At 42.6% G+C, this 20,832-nt stretch overlaps 1 protein-coding gene across 34 annotated transcripts in view; it reads right to left on the bottom strand.

Annotated features, from left to right (window-relative positions):
• Window positions 1–20,832, bottom strand: part of ASH1L (ASH1 like histone lysine methyltransferase) — a 241,742-nt gene that overhangs the window by 167,101 nt on the left and 53,809 nt on the right. For 19 of the 34 annotated variants that reach the window (XM_051857197.2, XM_070077542.1, XM_070077533.1 and 16 more), the window contains 2 exons: window positions 9,856–9,957; window positions 8,091–8,611 (listed from right to left, as the gene is read on the bottom strand). The exons of 2 other annotated variants lie outside the window; for them this stretch is intronic. In XM_051857197.2, the coding sequence (XP_051713157.2) occupies window positions 8,091–8,510 (420 nt within the window). In that variant the 5' untranslated portion in view covers window positions 8,511–8,611; window positions 9,856–9,957. Of the gene's footprint in view, window positions 1–8,090; window positions 8,612–9,202; window positions 9,349–9,855; window positions 9,958–20,832 lie in introns of all 34 variants that reach the window. 13 more of the 34 variants (XM_070077550.1, XM_070077538.1, XM_070077540.1 and 10 more) reach the window with 2 other exon arrangements.

The raw sequence follows: 20,832 nt of genomic DNA, 5'->3' as shown, positions 1-20,832 counted from the left end.
ACACTGTGTACAATATGCTACTATTTATATTTTAAAATAAAGAGCATGCATGTGGAAGACATGTTATTTTGCTTGCATATCTACAACACCTGTATGAATCTGGAAGATATCACATAAACTGATGCTGGAATTACTTTTCCACAGAGTCCCATGAACCAACTTTTTTTTTTTAGATTTATTTATTTACTTGAGAGGCAGACTTACAGAGAGAGAGAGAGGGAAGACAGAGAGAAAGGTCTTCCACCTGCCTCTTCACTTTGCAATGGCCAGAGCTGGGCTGATCCAAAGCCAGGAGTCAAGAGCTTCTTCCAGGTCTTCCATGAGAGTGTAGGGGCTCAAGCACTTTTGCCATCTTCTACAGCTTTCCCAGGCCATCAGCAGGGAACTGGATCAGAAGTGTAGTAGCCAAGACTCGAAATGGCGCCCATATGAGATGTCCCGCAGCAGGAGGATGCTTAACCTACTACACCAGGGTACCAGCCCCAAAAATTTGCTCTTAATGTGTTACAACTCTCCAAGCACAGGGGAACCTAAATACACATTAAATATACAGTAAACTTTTCTTCATTTTGATTGAAAAATGGTTGCTCTGCTCACAGGTATCATATTTAGTAGAGTGTTACCAAATTGCCTAAAAGGGGATTTCAGCCGGCGCCGTGGCTCAATAGGCTAATCCTCCACCTTGCGGCGCCGGCACACCGGGTTCTAGTCCTGGTTGGGGCGCCGGATTCTGTCCCGGTTGCCCCTCTTCCAGGCCAGCTCTCTGCTATGGCCAGGGAGTGCAGTGGAGGATGGCCCAGGTGCTTGGGCCCTGCACCCCATGGGAGACCAGGAAAAGCACCTGGATCCTGGCTCCTGCCATCGGATCAGCGCGGTGCGCCGGCTGCAGCGGCGGCCATTGGAGGGTGATCCAACGGCAAAGGAAGACCTTTCTCTCTCTGTCTCTCTCTCTCACTGTCCACTCTGCCTGTCAAAAAATAAAAAAAATAAAAAAAAAAAAAAAAGGGGATTTCAAAATACATAAGCTTGAATGGAAAAAAAAAACAAGAAATATTCACGATGGCTATGTTTCAGTGATTTTATCTTTTACATCTTGAATCATGGGAGTGTACTAACTAGTTAAAATAAGTTACGCAGGGGCCGGCACTGTGGCGTAACAGGTAAAGTTGCTGCCTGCAGTGCCGGCATCCCATATGGGTGCCAGTTTGAGTTCTGGCTGCTCCACTTCCAACCCAGCTCTCTGCTATGGCCTGGGAAAGCAGTGGAAGATGGCCCAAGTCCTTGGGCCCCTGCACCCGCATAGGAGACCCAGAAGAATCTCCTTAGCTCCTGGCTTCGGGTCAGCACAGCTCCAGAAATTGCAGCCATTTGGGGAGTGAGCCAGCGGGTGGAAGACCTCTCTCTCTGCTTCTGCCTCTCTGTAACTCTGCCTTTCAAATAAATAAAAAAATCTTTAAAAAAAAGTTATGCAATGAATTTTTAAAATGTTACATTATACATATGTATAATGTATAACCTTATTTGAAAGGCAGAGTTACAGAGAGGGAGAGACAGAGTGAAAGAGATCTTCCACCCACTGATTCATTCTCCAAATGGTTACAATGGCTGGGGATGGCGTGGGTGGATGCCAGGATATGGAATTCCATCTGGGTTGCCCACATACAATCAGAGGCCTAAGCACTTGTGTTATCTTCCATTGCTTCCCCAGGTACATTGGAAGAAAGCTGGACTGCAAGCAGAGCAACCAGCACTTGAAGTGATATTAGTAAGGGGTGACATCATTATAGGTAGCTAGGTTTAATCCACTGTGCCACAACACCAGCCCTGGCATCAAAATCTTTATAGCAGTTACCCATATTCAAAGTATCCCCTGCTGTCTTAAAACAACTTACCTCCAAAATTCAGATATCAAGTGTAATATGATAGGGATACTAAAAATCTCTGAAGACTAAGTTCCTTGGGGCTGGTGCTGTGGCATAGCGGGTAAAGCCGCCACTTGCAGTGCTGGCATCCAATATGGGCACTGGCTCGAGTCCCGGCTGTTCCACTTCCAACCCAGCTCCCTGCTACGGCTTGGGAAAGCAGAAGATGGCCCAAGTCCTTGGGTCCCTGTACTTCTGCATCTCAGACCCGTAAAAGCCTCCTGGCTCCTGGCTTTGGATTGGCGAAGCTACAGCCGTTGCAGCCAATTGGGGAGTGAATCAGCGGATCAAAGACCTCTCGCTCTGCCTCTCCTTCTCTATCTGTGTAACTCTTTCAAATGAATTAAAAAAAAAAAAAAAAAAAAGACTAAGCTCCCTTTCCAGATACAAACTGAACTTTTCCTTCTTAGGACTTTACCTTATCTTCAGAAAATACTAAAACACCAGCAGAAAAAAGGTTTCTTGAAATAATACATTCATAACAACTACGTAAGTCTACTGTAGTGCCATCTACAGGTGATTCTAAAATCAAGTCCTTTATCCAATGAAAATAGGCTGATGGAAGACACCGTATTACTTAACAATGCCTTAAAATTAAAAGCAGGATCACAGAACACCATGACTGATCCAGTATTCACCTGATTTCTTACACTCTTTATTTATTTATTTTTTTTTGACAGGCAGAGTGGACAATGAGAGAGAGACAGAGAGAAAGGTCTTCCTTTGCCGTTGGTTCACCCTCCAATGGCCGCCGTGGCTGGCGCGCTGTGGCCAGCGCACCGAGCTGATCCGATGGCAGGAGCCAGGTACTTATCCTGGTCTCCCACGGGGTGCAGGGCCCAAGCACTTGGGCCATCCTCCACTGCACTCCCGGGCCACAGCAGAGAGCTGGCCTGGAAGAGGGGCAACTGGGACAGAATCCGGTGTGCCGGCGCTGCAAGATGGAGGATTAGCCTAGTGAGCTGCGGCGCCGGCCTCTTACACTCTTTAAAGGAGAAAATATTAATCTCCTTTATCACCATCTCAATTAAGAATTACCCTGGCCCGCGCCGTGGCTCCACAGGCTAATCCTCCGCCTGGCAGCGCCGGCACACCGGGTTCTAGTCCCGGTCGGGGCGCTGGATTCTATCCCGGTTGCCCCTCTTTCAAGCCAGCTCTCTGCTGTGGCCAGGGAGTGCAGTGGAGGATGGCCCAAGTGCTTGGGCCCTGCACCCCATGGGAGAACAGGAGAAGCACCTGGCTCCTGCCTTCGGATCAGCACGGTGCGCTGGCCGCAGCACGCCAGCCGCGGTGGCCATTGGAGGGTGAACCAACGGCAAAGGAAGACTTTTCTCTCTGTCTCTCTCTCTCACTGTCCACTCTGTCAAAAAAAAAAAAAAAAAAAAGAATTACCCTTTGAGATGTTTCTTTTCCAGCACTGGAGGTAAACTATTAAAAATGCAAAAGACTTAAGATCTTTTCAGAGTTACAATAATAATATTAGGATGATTATAATTTTTCTTCAACGATTTATAATTGAGGGGCCGGCACTGTAGCATAGTGGGTAAAGCCACTTTTTGCAGTGCAAGCATTCCAAGTAGGTGCCAGTTCAAGTCCCAGTTGTTTCATTTCCGATCCAGCTCTCTGCTATGGCCTGGGAGAGCAGCAGAAGATGGCCCAAGTTCTTGAGCCCCTGAACCACATAGGAGACCTGCAGGTATCTCCTGGCTCCTGGCTTTGGATTGGTGCAGCTCCGGCTGTGGTGGCCAACTGGGGAGTGAACCAACATATGGAAGACCTCTCTCTCTCTCTCTCTCTCTGCCTCTTCTTTTCTCTCCATATGACTCTGACTTTCAAATAAATAAATAAATCTTAAACAAAACAAAACAAAAAACCAGCCTGTATCACTGGCATCACATGTGGGCGCTAGTTCGAGTTCTGGCTGCTCCACTTTGTATCCAGCTCCCTGCTAATGTGCCTGGGAAGGCAGCAGAAGATGGGTCAAGTCCATCTGCTAGTTTAATGCCCACATGGCTTCAAAACATGGACTGGGCCAGATTGAAACAAAGAGCTTGGAACTTCATCCAGCTCTCCCACATGGGTAGCAGGGCCCAAGTAGTTGGACCATCATCTGTTGCTCTCCCAGTCACATTAGCCAGTAGCTGGATCAGAAGCAGAAAAGCAGTACTCAAAGTAGCACTCCCATATGAGATATTAGCATTACAAGTGGCAGTTTAGGGGCCAGTGCTGTGGTGAAGGGGGTTAATGCCCTGGCCTGAAGCGCCACCATCCCATATGGGCACTAGTTCAAGTTCAGGCTGCTCCTCTTCTGATCCAGCTCTCTGCCATGGCCTGGGAAAGCAGTAAGAAGACAGCCCAAGTCCTTGGGCCTCTGCACCCATGTGGGAGACCCAGAAGATGCTCCTGGCTCTTGGCTTTGGATCAGCACAGCTCTGGCCATTTGGGGAGTGAATCATCAGATGGAAGACCTCTCTCTCTCTCTGCCTTTCCTCTCTCTGTATAACTCTGAGTTTCACACAAATAAATAAATCTTAAAAAACAAAAAAAAAGAGGCAGCTTAGTCAGCTGTGCCACAAGTCTAGCTGCTATAAATATTTTTTTAAAGAAAAAGAAAATAATGTTTGTTGACAAGAATATGGACAAATTGGAACCTTTATGCATTCCTGGAAAAGTAAAATGGTACAATCCCTGGGGAAACAACATGGTGGTGATTCCTCAAAAATATTAAACATAGAATTATTATAGGCCTAAAAATTCCATTTTTGGGGGGGGAAAACTGGATATCCATTTTGAATAGACTAGACTATTATCTCTCATCATGTATAAGAGCCAACTCAAAATGGATTACAGATTTAAATACTGAAACTATGAAACTACTAGAAAAAATGTAAGCCCTTCAAGACATTAGCAAGGCAACCATTTTTTGGTAAGATTCCAAAAGCACAGATAACGAAACTAAAAATAGAGAAACAGGATTATATCAAACTAACAAGCTTCCATACAGCAAAGAAAACAACACACTGAAGGGACAATCTACAGAATGAGAGAAAAAATTTGCATGCTATACCTGTTCAAGGGGTCAATAACCAGGATATGTGGAGAAATCAAACAACCCAATAGTAAGAAAACAAACAGTCCAATTTAAATACAGGGAAAAAAGCCAAATAGACATTTCTCCAAAAAAGATATACAGGGGCCACTGTTGTGATACAGAAGATAAACCAGCCACTTGCAATGCCAGCATCCCATATCAGGGAGTGCTGGTTCTTGTTCCACCTACTCTGCTTCTGTTACAACTTCCTGTCAATGCACCAGGGAAGATAGCAGAAGATGGCCCAAATACTTGGGCCCCTGAAACCCATAGGAGACCAGGATGGAGGTCCTAGCTCCTGGTCTGGGTCTGGCCAAGATCTGGCTATTGCAGTCATTGGGGGAGTCAGTCAAGCAGCACATGAAAGATCTTGGTCTCTCCCTCTCTTTCAAATAAATAAATAAAACAAAATTTTTAAAAATATATACAAGTGGCCGGCGCCGCGGCTCACTAGGCTAATCCTCCGCCTAGCGGCGCCGGCACACCGGGTTCTACTCCCGGTCGGGGCGCCGGATTCTGTCCCGGCTGCCCCTCTTCCAGGCCAGCTCTCTGCTGTGGACCAGGAGTGCATTGGAGGATGGCCCAGGTGCTTGGGCCCTGCACCCCATGGGAGACCAGGAAAAGCACCTGGCTCCTGGCTCCTGCCATCGGATCAGCGCGGTGCGCCGGCCGCAGCACGCCGGCCGCGGCGGCCATTGGAGGGTGAACCAACGGCAAAGGAAGACCTTTCTCTCTGTCTCTCTCTCGCTATCCACTCTGCCTGTCAAAAAAAAAAAAAAAAAAAAAAAATACAAGTGGTCAACAGGTATATGAAAAAAAAGATCAACATCATTAATCATCAGAGAAATAAAATCAAAACCACAGTGAGCTATAACTTCAATCCAGTTAGGAAGACTATTATCAAAATGAAAAAAGATAACAAGTACTGACACAGAGGTGGAAAAAAGGGAACCCTTACTCAATGCTGGTGGGAATGTAAATTAGTCACCGTCATTATGGAGAACAGTATAGAGGTTCCTCAAAATATTTAAAATAGAACTACCACATGATCAAGCAATATCTCCCTGGGTATATATGCAAAGGAAATGAAATCAGTCTATCAAAGAGACATCTGCATTTCCTATGTGCACTGCATTACTACTCACAATTAAGACACTGAAGTTAGGACCTGGGACTGTGGCTTAGCAGGTAAAGTTGCTGCCTGCATTGTTGGTATCCCTTATGGGTGTGAGTCCCAATTGTTCCACTTCCAATCCAGCTCCCTGCTAATGGCCTGGGAAAGCAATGGAAGATGACCCTGCACTCATGTGAGAGACCCAGAAGAAGCTCCTGGCTCCTGATCAGCCCATCTCCAGCTGTTGCGACCATCTGGGGAGTGAACCCGCAGATGGAAGATCCCTCTGGAGCTCTGCTTCTTCCTCTTTTTGAACTCTACTTTTCAAATAAATTAAATCTTAAAAAAAAAAAGGGGGGGGGGACAGCCGGCACTGGAGCATAGCAGGCAAAGTTGCTGCCTGTAGTGTCAGTATCCTATATGGGCACCAGTTAGAGTCCCGGCTGCTCCACTTCAGATCCAGCTCCCTGCTAATGGCCTGGGAAAGCAGCAGAAGATGGCCCAAGTCCTTGGGCCCCTGCACCCACACAGGAGATCTGGAAGAAGCTCCTGGCTCCTGCCTTCCGATTGGCCCAGATCCAGCCATTGAGGCCATTTGGGGAGTGAACCAGCAGATGGAAGGCCTCTCTCTCTGTCTCACCCTGTTAATTCTACCTCTCAAATAAATGAAAAAGTCTTCTTCAAAAAGATACAGAAATTACTTAAGTATCCATGTAAATGAATAAATAAAGAACATGTGGTATACATATACAAAGGAATGTCATACAGCCTTAAAGTAGATGGAATCCTATGTGACAACAGAGATGGAACTGAAGGTCATTATATTAAGTGAAATAAGCCAACCACAGAAGGTGAAATACTGCAGACTCTCACTCATCTGTGGAATACAGAAAACTTGATTTCATAGAAGCTGAAAGCAGGGGTGGGTGTTGCAGTGCAGCAGGTTAAGCTACTACTACAGATGTCCAAATTCCATCTTACAATGGCTGGGTTCAAGGCCTGTCTCCACTTCAGATCAATTCTCCTGCTAATGCACAGCCTGGAAAGCAGCAGATAATGCTCAAGTACTTGGGTCCCTGCCACCCACGTGGGAGACCCAGATAGAGATACAGGCTCTCTGGCCCAGCCCTGGCCATAGTGAGTATTTGGGGAGTGAACAAGCAGACAGAAAGTCTCGTTCATTCACTGTTTCTCTCTACCTTTGAACTAAGTAAAAATAAAGAGAATTAAAAAAAAAAAAAAAAGTACAGACTTAAAAAAAACAACTAAAAGCAGCACAGTGTTACTACAAGGGGACAGCAGGAGAAAAAACAACAAGGAAAGGTTAATCACCAGGTACTTAGTATGGTTAGGCATGAAAAGTTAAGCTCCAATAGGTCTATCCCATGCGCAGGATTCTGTCCCGGTTGCCCCTCTTCCAGGCCAGCTCTCTGCTGTGGACCAGGAGTGCAGTGGAGGATGGCCCAAGTCCTTGGGCCCTGCACCACATGGGAGACCAGGAGAAGCACCTGGCTCCTGCCTTCGGATCAGCGCGGTGTGCCGGCTACAGAGCACTGGCCGCGGCAGCCATTGGAGGGTGAACCAACGGCAAAGGAAGATCTCTCTCTCTCTCTCTCACACTGTCCACTCTGCCTGTCAGGGGGAAAAAAAAAAAAAAAACCCACGCATCCCATATCAGACTGGGTTAGAGTTCTAGCTCCATTAATCCCAGCTTCCTGCTGAAGCACATTCCGGGAGGCAGCAGGTAATGGCTAAAGTATTTGGGTCTCACCAATGTTGGAGACCTGTATTGAGTTCCCAGCTCCCAGCTTCCAGGCCTGACTCAGTCCGTGTCATTGCAGGCATTTCGGAGTGAGCCAGTGGATGGGAGTGCTCTCTCAAATAAATATTTTCTTTTTAAATTAAAGAAATCCAAATATTGTCAAATTGTCAACAATTACAAATTTTTAGGAATTCTACTTACCCGTTTCGAAGGACAGTGTTCATTCTTTTCATCTGTCATCTTTCCACTTTTCAGTGTTTTCCTTGGATGCCTGATAGTTGTTTTTATGGCAGGTCGACACACATAATTCTCCAAGTTCTTTGGAGGTTTTTTAGTTCTCTTAGCCTGAAGGCCAATTTTCAGTTTTAAATTACCCTCTGAAAAGTTTGTTTCTTTCACTGAAAACTGCTGCTGTTCATCAGTCAAACCATCCTCTTTCCCTGCTTCAACGCTTCTTTCCCGATTCCGTTTGCGAAGGTCCTCTTCCTCCTTTGTGTTATTCTCTAGCTCCACTTCTTTCTTACTGACCAGCGTGCCAGTATGGATGGCAGAAGGACTCTTTCGCAAAAAACCTTCGGAATCAGAACCCAATCCTAACATAGCAGTATTTCTAGGGTCCATCACAAGTGTATGTTATTGCCAAGAAATCTTATGAAAATTTTATAGAACTCTGTTCCATAAAAACCAGGGATCTCCAAAACTTGGAATCAGCATCTCTTTCTCTGTAGAATAGATCATAACAAAAATTTGTCAGAAAAGAGGTAATTATTGAATAAAAAAGAAAAATGGGTATGGGGGAGGAGAACGAGGTCAACAAGCACCCTGAAAACAGTTGTAACAAATAACAAATGTAGTTCAGAAGGAATTTAAATTCATTTAGTTATAAATATAATTAAAATTTCAGAATAGTTTTATCATTCTACAGATATCATAAACAAGCTGTAGCAGTAAGGTATGTATCAAAATTTAACATCTGCTATTGTAAATAAACCAAGAAGCTTCTACAACTGATGGTCAAGCAAACATCGCTCAAGACTAACTTTACATATTTTAGGAATCCTCCGTTTCAAAGGGAAATATTTCCCATACTTTAACTGAATAAAATCAGTTTCACTGAAGGTAAAGAAAGCATCATGTTTTAAAAGTGTTTTAGTGAAGCAGGCGCTGTGGCATAACAGGTAAAGCTGCCACCTGCAGTGCCAGCATCCCATATGGGCACCGGTTCAAGTCCCGGCTGCTCCACTTCCAACCCAGCTCTCTGCTATAGCCTGGGAAAGCAGTAGAAGATAGCCCAAGTCCTTCGGCCCCTGCACCTGCATGGGAGACCCAGAGGAAGCTCCTGGCTCCTGGCTCCTGGCTTTGGATTGGCGCAGCTCCAGCGTTGTGGCCAATTGGGGAATGAACCAGCAGATGGAAGACCTCTCTCTCTATGCCTCTCCTTCTCTCTGTGTAACTCTGACTTTAAAATCAATAATAAAATTAAATCTTAAAAAAAAGGGTAGGACTTCTAGGCAATAATTTTTGTTGCTGGCATACAATTTAACTGAATTTATACACTCATTCATTCAAAAACATATATGAGCACCTACCATGTACCAGGCACTTATTACACACTGGAAATATGGTACATAATCAACAAAACAACCCTGATTCCTAAGCTTATGAGCTTTATATTCTGATGAGAAAGCAAAATTTAAAAATAATTATACAAATAATTAATAAAAATTGTCATAAAAACTTTGAAAATCCAAAGTTTATTTTTACAAGCCTGCCTAACAGCAAATAGCCAGTTGGCATGTATCTACGCCTCAGACACATAAAATATTTTAAAACAAGCATGCCAATTTATTATTTTATAATAGATGGTACACATAATCTGAGAATCTACATGGGGTAATCCCCCCCATAAACACTAAATACATAAGATCTTCAGGAAACCAGATTACTATATAATTAGAAGACTTACTAGTGGGTATAAAGCCAAAACAAAACAATTCACTATTCTTGAGGACTGATAGACTAGTCTTCATTTCAAGCATATGTCTGACTCAAGATCCAGGAGTAGTATCTAGAAAAAGGAGAACATTTTATCCCTTAAAAAGTTTCATTTACAAAGTGGAATATTTTATGGTTTAAACTGGCTTCCCTTCCAAAATGCTATATAAAATTCCCAAGGACCTTTAAAGACCATATGATATAAATTGTTCTACAGCTCCTATAAGCAGTAAGTAAAATACCTAGCCCAATGACTGGCACATAGCAAGGTCTCAATAAGAGGTAGCAGCAATTTAGTAGTAGTAGTAGTAGTAGTAATAGTAGTAGTAGTAGTTGCAGTGCTAGCAGTAGCAGTGAGGGTAACAGCAGCAGTATTTATTTTAAAAATACTTATTTTCATCTACTTGAAGAACAAGAGCAAGCAAGCAAGCATGCATAATAGAGATCTTCCTTCTGTTGACTCATTCCCTGAGTGCCCACTACAGCCAGGGTTGGGAAAGGCCAAAGACAGGGGTCAGGAATTTCAACTGGGTCTCCCACTTGGCTGACAGGGACCCAGGACTTTAAACTATCATCTACTGCCTCCCAGGATGCATTAGCAGGAAGCTGGATGGGAAGAGGGGTAGCTAGGATTTGAACCAACAACATGATAGGGGAAGCAGGCATCCCAAGAGGAAGTTTATCCTGCTGAACCACAATGCAGCAACAGTATTCTAAGGAGTTAGTCCACAAATAGTAGCCAACTGACTAAACTATTCAAACACACAAATAGCCACTCTATTCAATTATACAAAAAGTTAAAGGACTAAACTTCAAATCTTATCACTCTTGAGAATTCTTGCTGTCTACCACGTGGCCCACAAATCTTTTCTGTAATAAAAACAATATTTTATAATTTACACAAAAAAACCTGCTTTTATAATTATTCACAAGTGTGCCCCAAATTTTTGTTTCCAGAAGCTTTAATATTTATAGATGCAACTCATCTTTTATTTATACTTTCAAAACACTTTAGAGAAGGGTCTGGGAGAGGTCATAGTTTTTTTTCTTTTTTTCTTTTTTTTTCTTTTTTTTTTTTTGACAGGCAGAGTGGACAGTGAGAGAGAGAGACAGAGAGAAAGGTCTTCCTTTGCCGTTGGTTCACCCTCCAATGGCCGCCGCGGCCGGCGCGCTGCGGCAGGCGCACCGCGCTGATCCGATGGCAGGAGCCAGGAGCCAGGTGCTTTTCCTGGTCTCCCATGGGGTGCAGGGCCCAAGCACTTGGGCCATCCTCCACTGCACTCCCGGGCCACAGCAGAGAGCTGGCCTGGAAGAGGGGCAACCGGGACAGAATCCGGTGCCCCAACCAGGACTAGAACCCGGTGTGCCGGCGCCGCTAGGCGGAGGATTAGCCTAGTGAGCCGCGGCGCCGGCCCTCATTTTAAAATGGAAAAAAAAAAAAAAAACAGGAGCCCGCTCTGTGACACTGCAAAACTGGCATCCTGTATATATGGGTGCTGCTTCAAGTCCTGGGCACTCCAATTCCAATCCAGCTCCCTTGTAATGTGCCTGGGAAAGCAGTGGAAGATGGCCCAAGTACTTGGAACCTGGCATCCACATAGGAGACCTAGAGGATGCTCCTGACTCCTGGCTTCCACCTGCCCAAGCCCCAGCTGTGGCAGTCATTTGAGGAGTGAACCAGTGGATGGAAGATCGATCTCTCTCTCTCTCTCTCTCCCCCACCACTTCTCCCTAGGTAACTCTGCCTTTCATATAAATAAATGAATCTGTAAAACAGAAAAACTGAAACCAAGTGACACATAAAATTATATAGAGTATCAATAAACTGAAAGGGCATTAACGTAAAAGCACCAAGCATCCTTCCTAGAAACTTAAGTGAAAATAAGAATAACCTTTTCCTAACACAATCAAGGAGAAAAATGAACACGCTGCCTAAGGTACAATTTTGTCAATTGATTAGTTAATGAAACTGAAAAATCATGACTAGCAAACACTACATATCAAATACAAACATTTCTAGGAAAGATAAACCCAAGTTCTGAAGAGAGTTCACAACAAAGTAATTTTCATCTGCTGAATGCAAACTGCTTAAAGATCCATTCATTATATAGGTTGCCAGAATGCTGATTTTTGAATTTCAAAGCAATGTTCTTTGTGAATGACATTCTTTCAGCTTTTGGAAAAAATATCTATTCAATCTTTCTATCCAGGGGCAATGATGCCATGTCATTACACAACTTATTCTGATTCACACTACAATTTAATTTAAAATACAGTTCCAAGGATAAACACAGGATTAAGACTACAAGAATCTATTCATTCAAGGACGCATGCAACTTGGCATCTCACATTGCAACTTGGATATTTATGTTTTCAAATCTCTTGAATAATCCAGAATAGTCTAGTCCAAATCCCATATTTTAGCAGAAGCCCTTTGCATTAATAATTATAGCTATAGGGGGCCGGTGCTGTGGCATAACGAGTAAAGCCGCTGCCTGTAGTGCCAACATCTCATATGGGCACTGGTTCGAGTCCCGGCTTCTGTTAACATCTTCTACTGGCTCTCCTACTCTCTAATCATGCCATCATCACCTTTATGGATTTATAAGTCTTAATCCCTTTATTAATTCAACAAATATTTATTAAGAATGGAAAAGTATGTTTTGAGAATTATGACACACTCTTAGATGTAGTCAAAATACAAATATCACATAAACTTTAAATTTCAAGAGGGGGAGGCAGATTAAAAACTAACCATAAATATGCTATAACATTAAAATATCAAATGTAATTAACAAAACATACTCCTATGAGATAGTATATCAAGGGAACTTGAAGGGATGGGCAGGGGTGAGATCACAAACAAATATTTAAAATTTAAACAAAGTCCCAAGTCTAACAGGAAATATCCAGGCAAAATGTGAGGTGAGAATGAGAAAAAGAGAACAGCAGGGGCCGGCACTGTGGCTCAGTAGATTTATCCTCCACAGTGCTGGCATCCCACAAGGGTGCCAGCTGCTCCTCTTCCAGTCCAGCTCTCTACTATGGCCTGGGAAAACAGTAGAAGATGGCCCAAATCCTTTGGCCCCTGCACCCACATGGGAGACCCGGAAGAAGCTCCTGGCTCCTGGCTTCAGATCGGCACAGCTCCAGCTGTTGTGGCCAATTGGGGAATGAACAATCGGATGGAAGACCTCTCTTTCTCTGCCTCTCCTCTCTCTGTGTAATTCTGATTTCCAGTAAATAAGTAAATTAAAAAAAAAAAAAAGAATTGATTAAACAAAGGGGGAACAGCATAACATGAAAACGAAAAAGAAGGGGCTGGCACTGTGGTGCAGCAGGTTAATGCCCTGGCCTGAAGTACTAGTATCCCATATGGGCGCTGGTTCGAGACCCGGCTGCTCCACTTCTGGTCCAGCTCTCTGTGATGGCCTGGGAAAGCAGTGGAAGATCACCTAAGTCCTTGAGCCCCTGCACCCACACGGGAGATCCAGAAGCTCCTGGCTGCGGATCAGCTCAGCTCTGTCCACTGCGGCCAACTGGGGAGTGAACCAATGGAAGGAAGACCTCTCTCTCTCTCTCTCTCTGCCTCTGCTCTCTCTGTTTAACTCTCACTTTCAAATAAATAAATAAATCTTAAAAAAAAAGAAAAAGAAAAAGAAAAAGGGCCTTGGATTATATTCATGATTTAAATTCCAAAAAGAAGCTATTAAAGTCTCTGAGTCGAGGAGTAACAAGATACAATTTCCATTTTGAGAAAAACCTTTCTGGTTGTTACAGAAGAATGAGAAAGAAAGCAAATGTTGATTGTGGAATACAAATTGTAAGGTTAATACACTAGACTAGGAAGGTAGAATTGGAAATAGAGAAAATGGATTGATTTGTGACATGTATTAGACATATAACTGACATAATTTACCAATAAAATATATAAAATGAAAGAAAAAAATGTACATACAAATAGTATGATGGTACCATTTAGAGAGACAGTATACAAACACTTCCTGAGTGCCCTTCGCGTACTAGGAACTGGAGATACAACAGGAAAAATAGAAAAAAATCCCTGTTTTCTTAGAGTTCACATTTTAGTAGTTTGCCAGAATAAGATAGGGAAGACCATAGGTCAGTAATAAAATATTTTAAATTTTAGGAACCTGTGAAACATTTAAGTAAAAAGGTCAGTCAATAATTTATCTTATAAAAAATGTTCTCTAATAAAGACTAGCTAGCTCTTTTCCTTTATATAAGTATATACTCTTGTCAAACTTTTATATTTAATGCAAAACATTACATGGTACCCCAAATACATATGCAATTTTTAAAAGTTTTTTTAAAAGATTCATTTATTCATTTCAAAGTCACAGTTACAGAAAGAGGGAGGATAAGGAGAAGGAGGGGGGGGGAGACCCTCCATCCAATGGTTCACTCCACAGATTTGTGTCAACTAAAAAGATAAATAAAAATGTATTAAATCCTAGGGAATTATAAGTGTAATACCATTCACAATAGCTACAAAAGAGAAAGAGAGAAACTTTGGAATAAATTTAATGAAGGATGTGAAAAATTTCTGCAATGAAACACTACTGAAAGAAACTGAAGACACACAAAAAAGTGCTGTTTTGGGGGCAGCATTGTGGCACAGCAGGTAGAGCCTGTGATGCTGGTATTCCACGTGGGCATTGGTTCAAGTCCTGGCTGTACCACTTCTGATCCAGCTCCCTGCTAGTGGCCTGGGAAAAGCAGTGGAAGATGGCCCAAGTGTTTTGGCCCCTACCACCCACATGAAGACTCAAAAGAAGCTCTTGGCTCCTGGCTTCAGCCTGGCCCAGCCCAGGCTGTTGTAGCCATCTGAGGAGTAAACCAGGGGCCAGCGTTGTGGCATAGCACATAAAAGCCGTTGCCTGCAGTGCCGGCATCCCACATGGGCACCAGTTCAAGGCCTGGCTGCTCCACTTCTGACCCAGCTCTCTGCTATGGCCTGGGAAAGCAGTAGAAGATGCCCCAAGTCCTTGGGCCCCTGCACCCATGTGGGAGACCAGGAAGAAGTTCTTGGCTTTAGATCGGCGCAGCTCTGGCCACTGCGGCCATTTGGGGAATGAACCAGTGATGGAAGATCTCTCTCTCTCTCTGTCCCTCCTTCTCTGTGTAACTCTGACTTTCAAATAAATAGATAAATCTTAAAAAAAAAAAAAAAAAAGCAAACTAGCAGATGGAAGATTCCTTTCTCTGCCTTTCCCTCTCTCTGTACCTCTTTCAAATAAATAAGTTTTTAAAAACAAAAATAAACACAAATGACCAATATATATGAAGAAATGCTCAGTACCACTAGGCATCAGGGAAATGCAGATCAAAACCACAAAGAGATAGCATTTCACTCCATTAAGGACTATTATGAAAAAGACAAAAATTAACAGGCACTGGAGAGGATGCAGAGAAAAGTGAACCCTTATACACTGCAGGTGAGAATGCAATAATAGAGCCATTGTAGAAAACATAAGTTCCTCAGAAAACTAAACCCGTACGTACCATATGACCTGGCTGTCTCACTTCTGGATATATAGCCAAAGGAAATTGATTCCTACTATCAAGGAAGTAATTGTGTTCCCATGTTCACTGCAGCATTATTCATGATAGGGCAATATACAGAATCAACATGTGCATCCATCCATCCAAAAACACATGAATGGATAAAGTGGTATGCATATAGAATGGAGTATTAATCAGCCATAAAAAATGAAATGCTGACATCCTCAGCAAAGTAGATGGAACAGGAGGTCACTGTGCTCAATAAAATAAAGCAAAGACAAATATCACATGGAAGTTTAGAAAGCTAAACTTAAAATAGTGATGGCCAGAAGCTGGAGTGAAAGGGAAATGGAGGTGGATAAAAGGTACCAAAGTAAAGTAATAGGTTCTAAGTTTCCACAGAATCAGGAATTGGAAGAAAGATCTGGTAGGATCTAAGCATAGAGAAAAAAACAAAAATGCTAACTCACTGATTTAATCAAGTTGCGCTATATGCATGTGTTAAAATACTGCAAGTATTAATTTAAAAATTTAAGTAAAAATATGCTTCAGAAAAAAATTAATGAAAAAGATAAAACTGCCACAGATAGACTGAACAATGTTGGCAGATTGTTAGCTTAAAACAAGTAAAATCCAGGTTGTCTCACATTTGAGCAATTTTCATTTTCTTTTGTGGTCTTCTTTAGACAATAACAGACTGTGATCATATTCCATCTCTCAACATTAAAAGGCAGATATAAATGAACTACATAATATAGCACATTACACATTTAAACTTGTCTTGGGTTTCTAGCTCTTTCAAATTATTATATAGATAGGCTGACGCTGTTAAGTGGCATAGCGAGTAAAGTAGCACCAGTATCCCTTATAGGTGCCAGCCGCTCCACTTCCAATCCAGCTCCACGGTAATGCACCTGGGAAAGCAGCAGAGGGTGCCCCAAGTCCTTGGGCCCCTGCACCCATGTGGGTGACCCAGAAGAATCTCCTGGTTTCTGACCGGCCCAGTTCTGGCCATTACAGCCATGTGGGGTGTGAACCAACGGATGGAAGACCTCTGTCTCTGCCTCTCTCTAACTCTGCCTTTCAAATAAGTAAATAAATCCTTAAAAAAAAAAAAAAAAAAAAAAAAAAAAAAAAAAAAAACAGTAACAAGAAAACAGTTCTCCTTGCCTAGAACCCTTTTCCACCAGATTCCTGGATGATGTCTACTCTTCCTTTACATCTCATCTTATAGGTCACTTCCTCAGAGATATTTCCTAACTCCATGGACTAGGATAGATCTCCTGTTAAATGCTCATCTCCATACTTAAGTCTCTAAACATTCATTATACTATTATGTTTAATAACCGTATTTTCCATTAGACCAGAGATAGGGAATGTCTAGCCTGCAGGCCATTGAAAGCCTGTGGAATCACCTGGTCTCACCCTGCCAAGGCAACTGCAGGCAGGACTCAAAATCTAATAAATCTATAGCAGGCTAATTTTAAGTTGATAATTTTGTATGGCCCACAAATGTTGCAATACATAGCCAAAATAGGTTCCTCATCCCTGCAATTAGACCACTCTATGAGATTAAAAACTCCGTATTACTCACTGCTAAATCCTCAGCCAAGTACTTAGAACTTAAAAGGCATTCATTCAATAAATATCTGTTAACCGGGGCCAGCGCTATGGCACAATGAGCAAAGCCACTGCCTGTGATGCCAGCATTTCATATGGGCACCAGTTCAAGTCCTCACTGTTCACTTCCAATCCAGCTCCCTGTTACTGTGTCTCGGAAAGCAGTAGAAGACAGTCCAAGTCCTTGGGTTCTTGTACCCATGTGGGAGACCTGGAAAAAGCTCCTGGCACCTGGCTTTGGATCAACTCAACTCTGGCCATTGTGGTCATTTGGAGAATGAACCATCGGATGAAGACCTCTCTCTCTGTCTCTACCTCTCTCTGTAACTCTTTCAAATAAATAAAATAAACCTTTAAAAAATCAATTTGAAGAGTATTTTCAGAGAAAAAAGTTTTGAGTTTGGTATTTTTGTAATTATTTAATTTTAATACTTTCTCATTTCTATTAGTTTTTCCCTACTTATAGCACGTAGGAATTGAGCCCCTTATCCACGTGGGAGACCCAGAAAAGGCTTTGGGTTCCTGGCTTCAGATCAGCCCAGATCCAGCCATTGTAGCCATTCGGGGAGTGAACCAGGGGATGGAAGATTCTCTCTCCCTCCAACTGCCTTTCAGATAAAATAAATAAGTTTTTTTTTTTTTTAAATCTGTTAACTGAACAAATGTAAATATAAAACTAGAAAAGGCAAATGAAATAAAAATATGAGACAATTTATTTAATTATATAAATTTCTCATATCATTTTTACTTTTTAAAAAAAGCATTCTGTATACCACCATATAATTTGCTCTCCAAAGGTGAAAGGATTAGCAGTGTCTAACTACTTTTAAGATATTTCACACTGGGACAGCCACTCAGCCCCTAATGGTTAAGACACCCATATCCCTATCAGAGTGCCTGGGTTCAAGTCCTAGCTCTGGCCACTGATTCCAGCTTCCTGGGATTACTGCCACTCATGTTGAAGATCTGTTTTGGGTTCCCAGCACCTGCTCTTGCCTGGGCCAACCAGGCTGCTGCGCACAGTTGAGGAGTGAATTTAGTAGATGGGTGCTCTCTCTCAAATAAATTTTCTAAAAAATTCAGAAGTATTTTACATTAAGCCACTAAATCACTGATGTGTCACTGAAATGACAAAAAAAAAAAAAAAACCAACCTGGAATACCCACATAAAAGTATCAATAAAATTAAACTGTATTTATAGATATCTAAATATCTATACAACTCAAATTACACTTTAAAGTTTGACAACCTAGGTCTGGTTGCCCAGGGGAATAAGCAGGGGCTGCATCAGGAGAAGAGAAGCCAGGAACTATATAAGGAACTATATACAGTCAGTACTCCTATGTGGGACACAGGCATCACAGGCAGTGCCTTAATTCACTGTGCCACCACACCAACCCCTAATTCAGAAATGTTAAACTTATGTCCAAGAAACTAGCTATTAAACAAGCTATTTCTAGAAACTTGAAACAATAAAGTGAAATGGCAAATACAAATTTAACAATCAGGAAGTTACAGGGAATAGGCACTAGAATGCAGTCACAGGACAAATTTTGATGAAAGAATCATGCCTATTTGAATTTCTGTCAGATAATCTAATCAAACTTGTGCTTGGCTCTTCTTGCAAAGTTAACATGGACCAAACATACGACTTTAGTTCTTTTTTAAGTGGAAATGGGGATGTTGTTGCAAAAAATAATGTGTAGGGTCAATGATCTCAATCCCCAGGAAATTCTAATACAAGAATAACAGGGAAGTTGAGGTTACATCAGAAAGATTTTCTCATTAATTATGTTTTTAACAATGGTTAGGGGTTGTCAACTCGGGACTACTTCACACGGTTGTACACTAAGCAAAAGAGCCAATTCTATGAATGCATTGTTAACATCATAAATAACTCATATTTTTTATAAAAATTTTCCATGGAGAAATCGGAACCTTTACCCACTGCAACCAAGAATGTAAAATTAAAGCCATTTTGGAAAACTGTCTGGCAGGTTCTCAAAAAATTAAAATGAGTTTCCATATGACCCAACATTTTCACTCTAAGGCATAAACCCAAACAAAATAAACTCATGCCCACACATGCTATGTGCATGAATTCTTAGCAACATTGATACAATAAAATGGTTATTCAACAATAAAAAGGAACAAAGTATTATTACAAAGTGCAACAGATGAATGTTGAAAATATGATACATCTAAACAGTTTCAAAAAACATATAACGTATAATCCTATTTATAAAATGTACAAAAACAGGGGCAGGCATCATGGTGTAGCAGGTAAAAGCTGCTGCCTAAGACACCGGCATCCCATACGGGCGCTGATTCATGTTCCAGCTGCTCCACTTCTGATCCAGCTCTCTGCTGATGGCCTGGCCCACCTCCAGCTGTTGCAGCCACCTAAGCAGTGAAGCAGTGAATGGAAGATGCCTCTCTGTAACTGACTTTAAATAAATAAATAAATCTTTAAATAAATACATATGTCTAAAAACAGTAATCTATAGGGAAAGAAAATAGATTAGTGATTATCAGGTGCTAGGGCAGAGGAAGAATACATGCAATGACTATTAATGGGTACTGTGATGAGATGTTCTAAAATACAGGTGGATGATTCTATAAATATGTGCATGTACATAAGAATCACTAAATTGTACAGCTTTAATCAATGAATTGTATAGTATACAAATTATATCTCAAGCCACTTAAAAAATTTCTGCAGGACAAAATAAAATAGCTGGTAGAAGGAATTCCTTTATTACTTTGTATAAAAACAAATAGGAAGGGGCAAGAGCCGTGGCTCACTTGGTTAATCCTCCGCCTGAGGCATCAGCATCCCATATGAGCACTGGGTTCTAGTCCCAGTTGCTTCTCTTCCAGTCCAGCTCTCTGCTGTGGCCCAGGAAGGCAGTGGAGGATGGCCTAAGTGCTTGGGCCCCTGCACCTCCATGGGAGACCAAGAGGAAGCACCTGGCTCCTGGCTTTGGATCGGCACAGCGCCGGCCGAAGCGGCCATTTGGGGGGTGAACCAACGGAAGGAAGACCTTTCTTGCTGTCTCTTTCTCTCATTGTCTAACTCTGCCTGTCCAAAAAGAAAAAAAAAAAAAAAAACCCTAATATGGACTAGCTGCAGCGCAGTGAAAACCCTTTCCAGGGCCGGCGCTGTGGTGCAGTGGGTTAAAGCCCCAGCCTGAAGCACTGGCATCTGATATGGGCACCAGTTCTAGTCCCGGCTGCTCCTCTTCTGATCCAGCTCTCAGCTATGGCCTGGGAAAACAGTGGAGAACAGTCCAAGTCCTTGGGCCCCTGTACCCATGTGGGAGGCTCCTGACTTCGGATCGGCTCAGCTCCGTCCATTGAGGCCACTTGGGGAGTGAATTAGTGGATAGAAGACTTCTCTCTCTGTCTCTGCCTCTCTCTGTAACTGTCTTTCAAATAAATAATAAAAAAAGATAAAAATGATTTAAAAAGCCCCTCTTCCAGGCCAGCTCTCTGCTGTGGCCCGGGAGTGCAGTGGAGGATGGCCCAAGTGCTTGGGCCCTGCACCCCATGGGAGACCAGGAGAAGCACCTGGCTCCTGCCTTCAGATCAGCGCGGTGCGCCGGCCGCAGCACACTGGCTGCAGCGGCCATTGCAGGGTGAACCAATGGCAAAGGAAGACCTTTCTCTCTCTCTCTCACTGTCCACTCTGCCTGTCAATAAATAAATAAATAAAATGATTAAAAAAGAAAACCCTTTTCAACTAACAGATTTCATTATGGTAAGGAGCTGATTTATTTGATGTAGGTTGCTGCATGTTGAC

The sequence above is a fragment of the Oryctolagus cuniculus genome, chromosome 7 (assembly GCF_964237555.1).
Source record: "Oryctolagus cuniculus chromosome 7, mOryCun1.1, whole genome shotgun sequence".
Classification (NCBI taxonomy): Eukaryota; Metazoa; Chordata; class Mammalia; order Lagomorpha; family Leporidae; genus Oryctolagus; species Oryctolagus cuniculus.
Note: the sequence above shows the minus strand (reverse complement) of the source record. Positions and strands in the feature narration are given on the sequence as shown.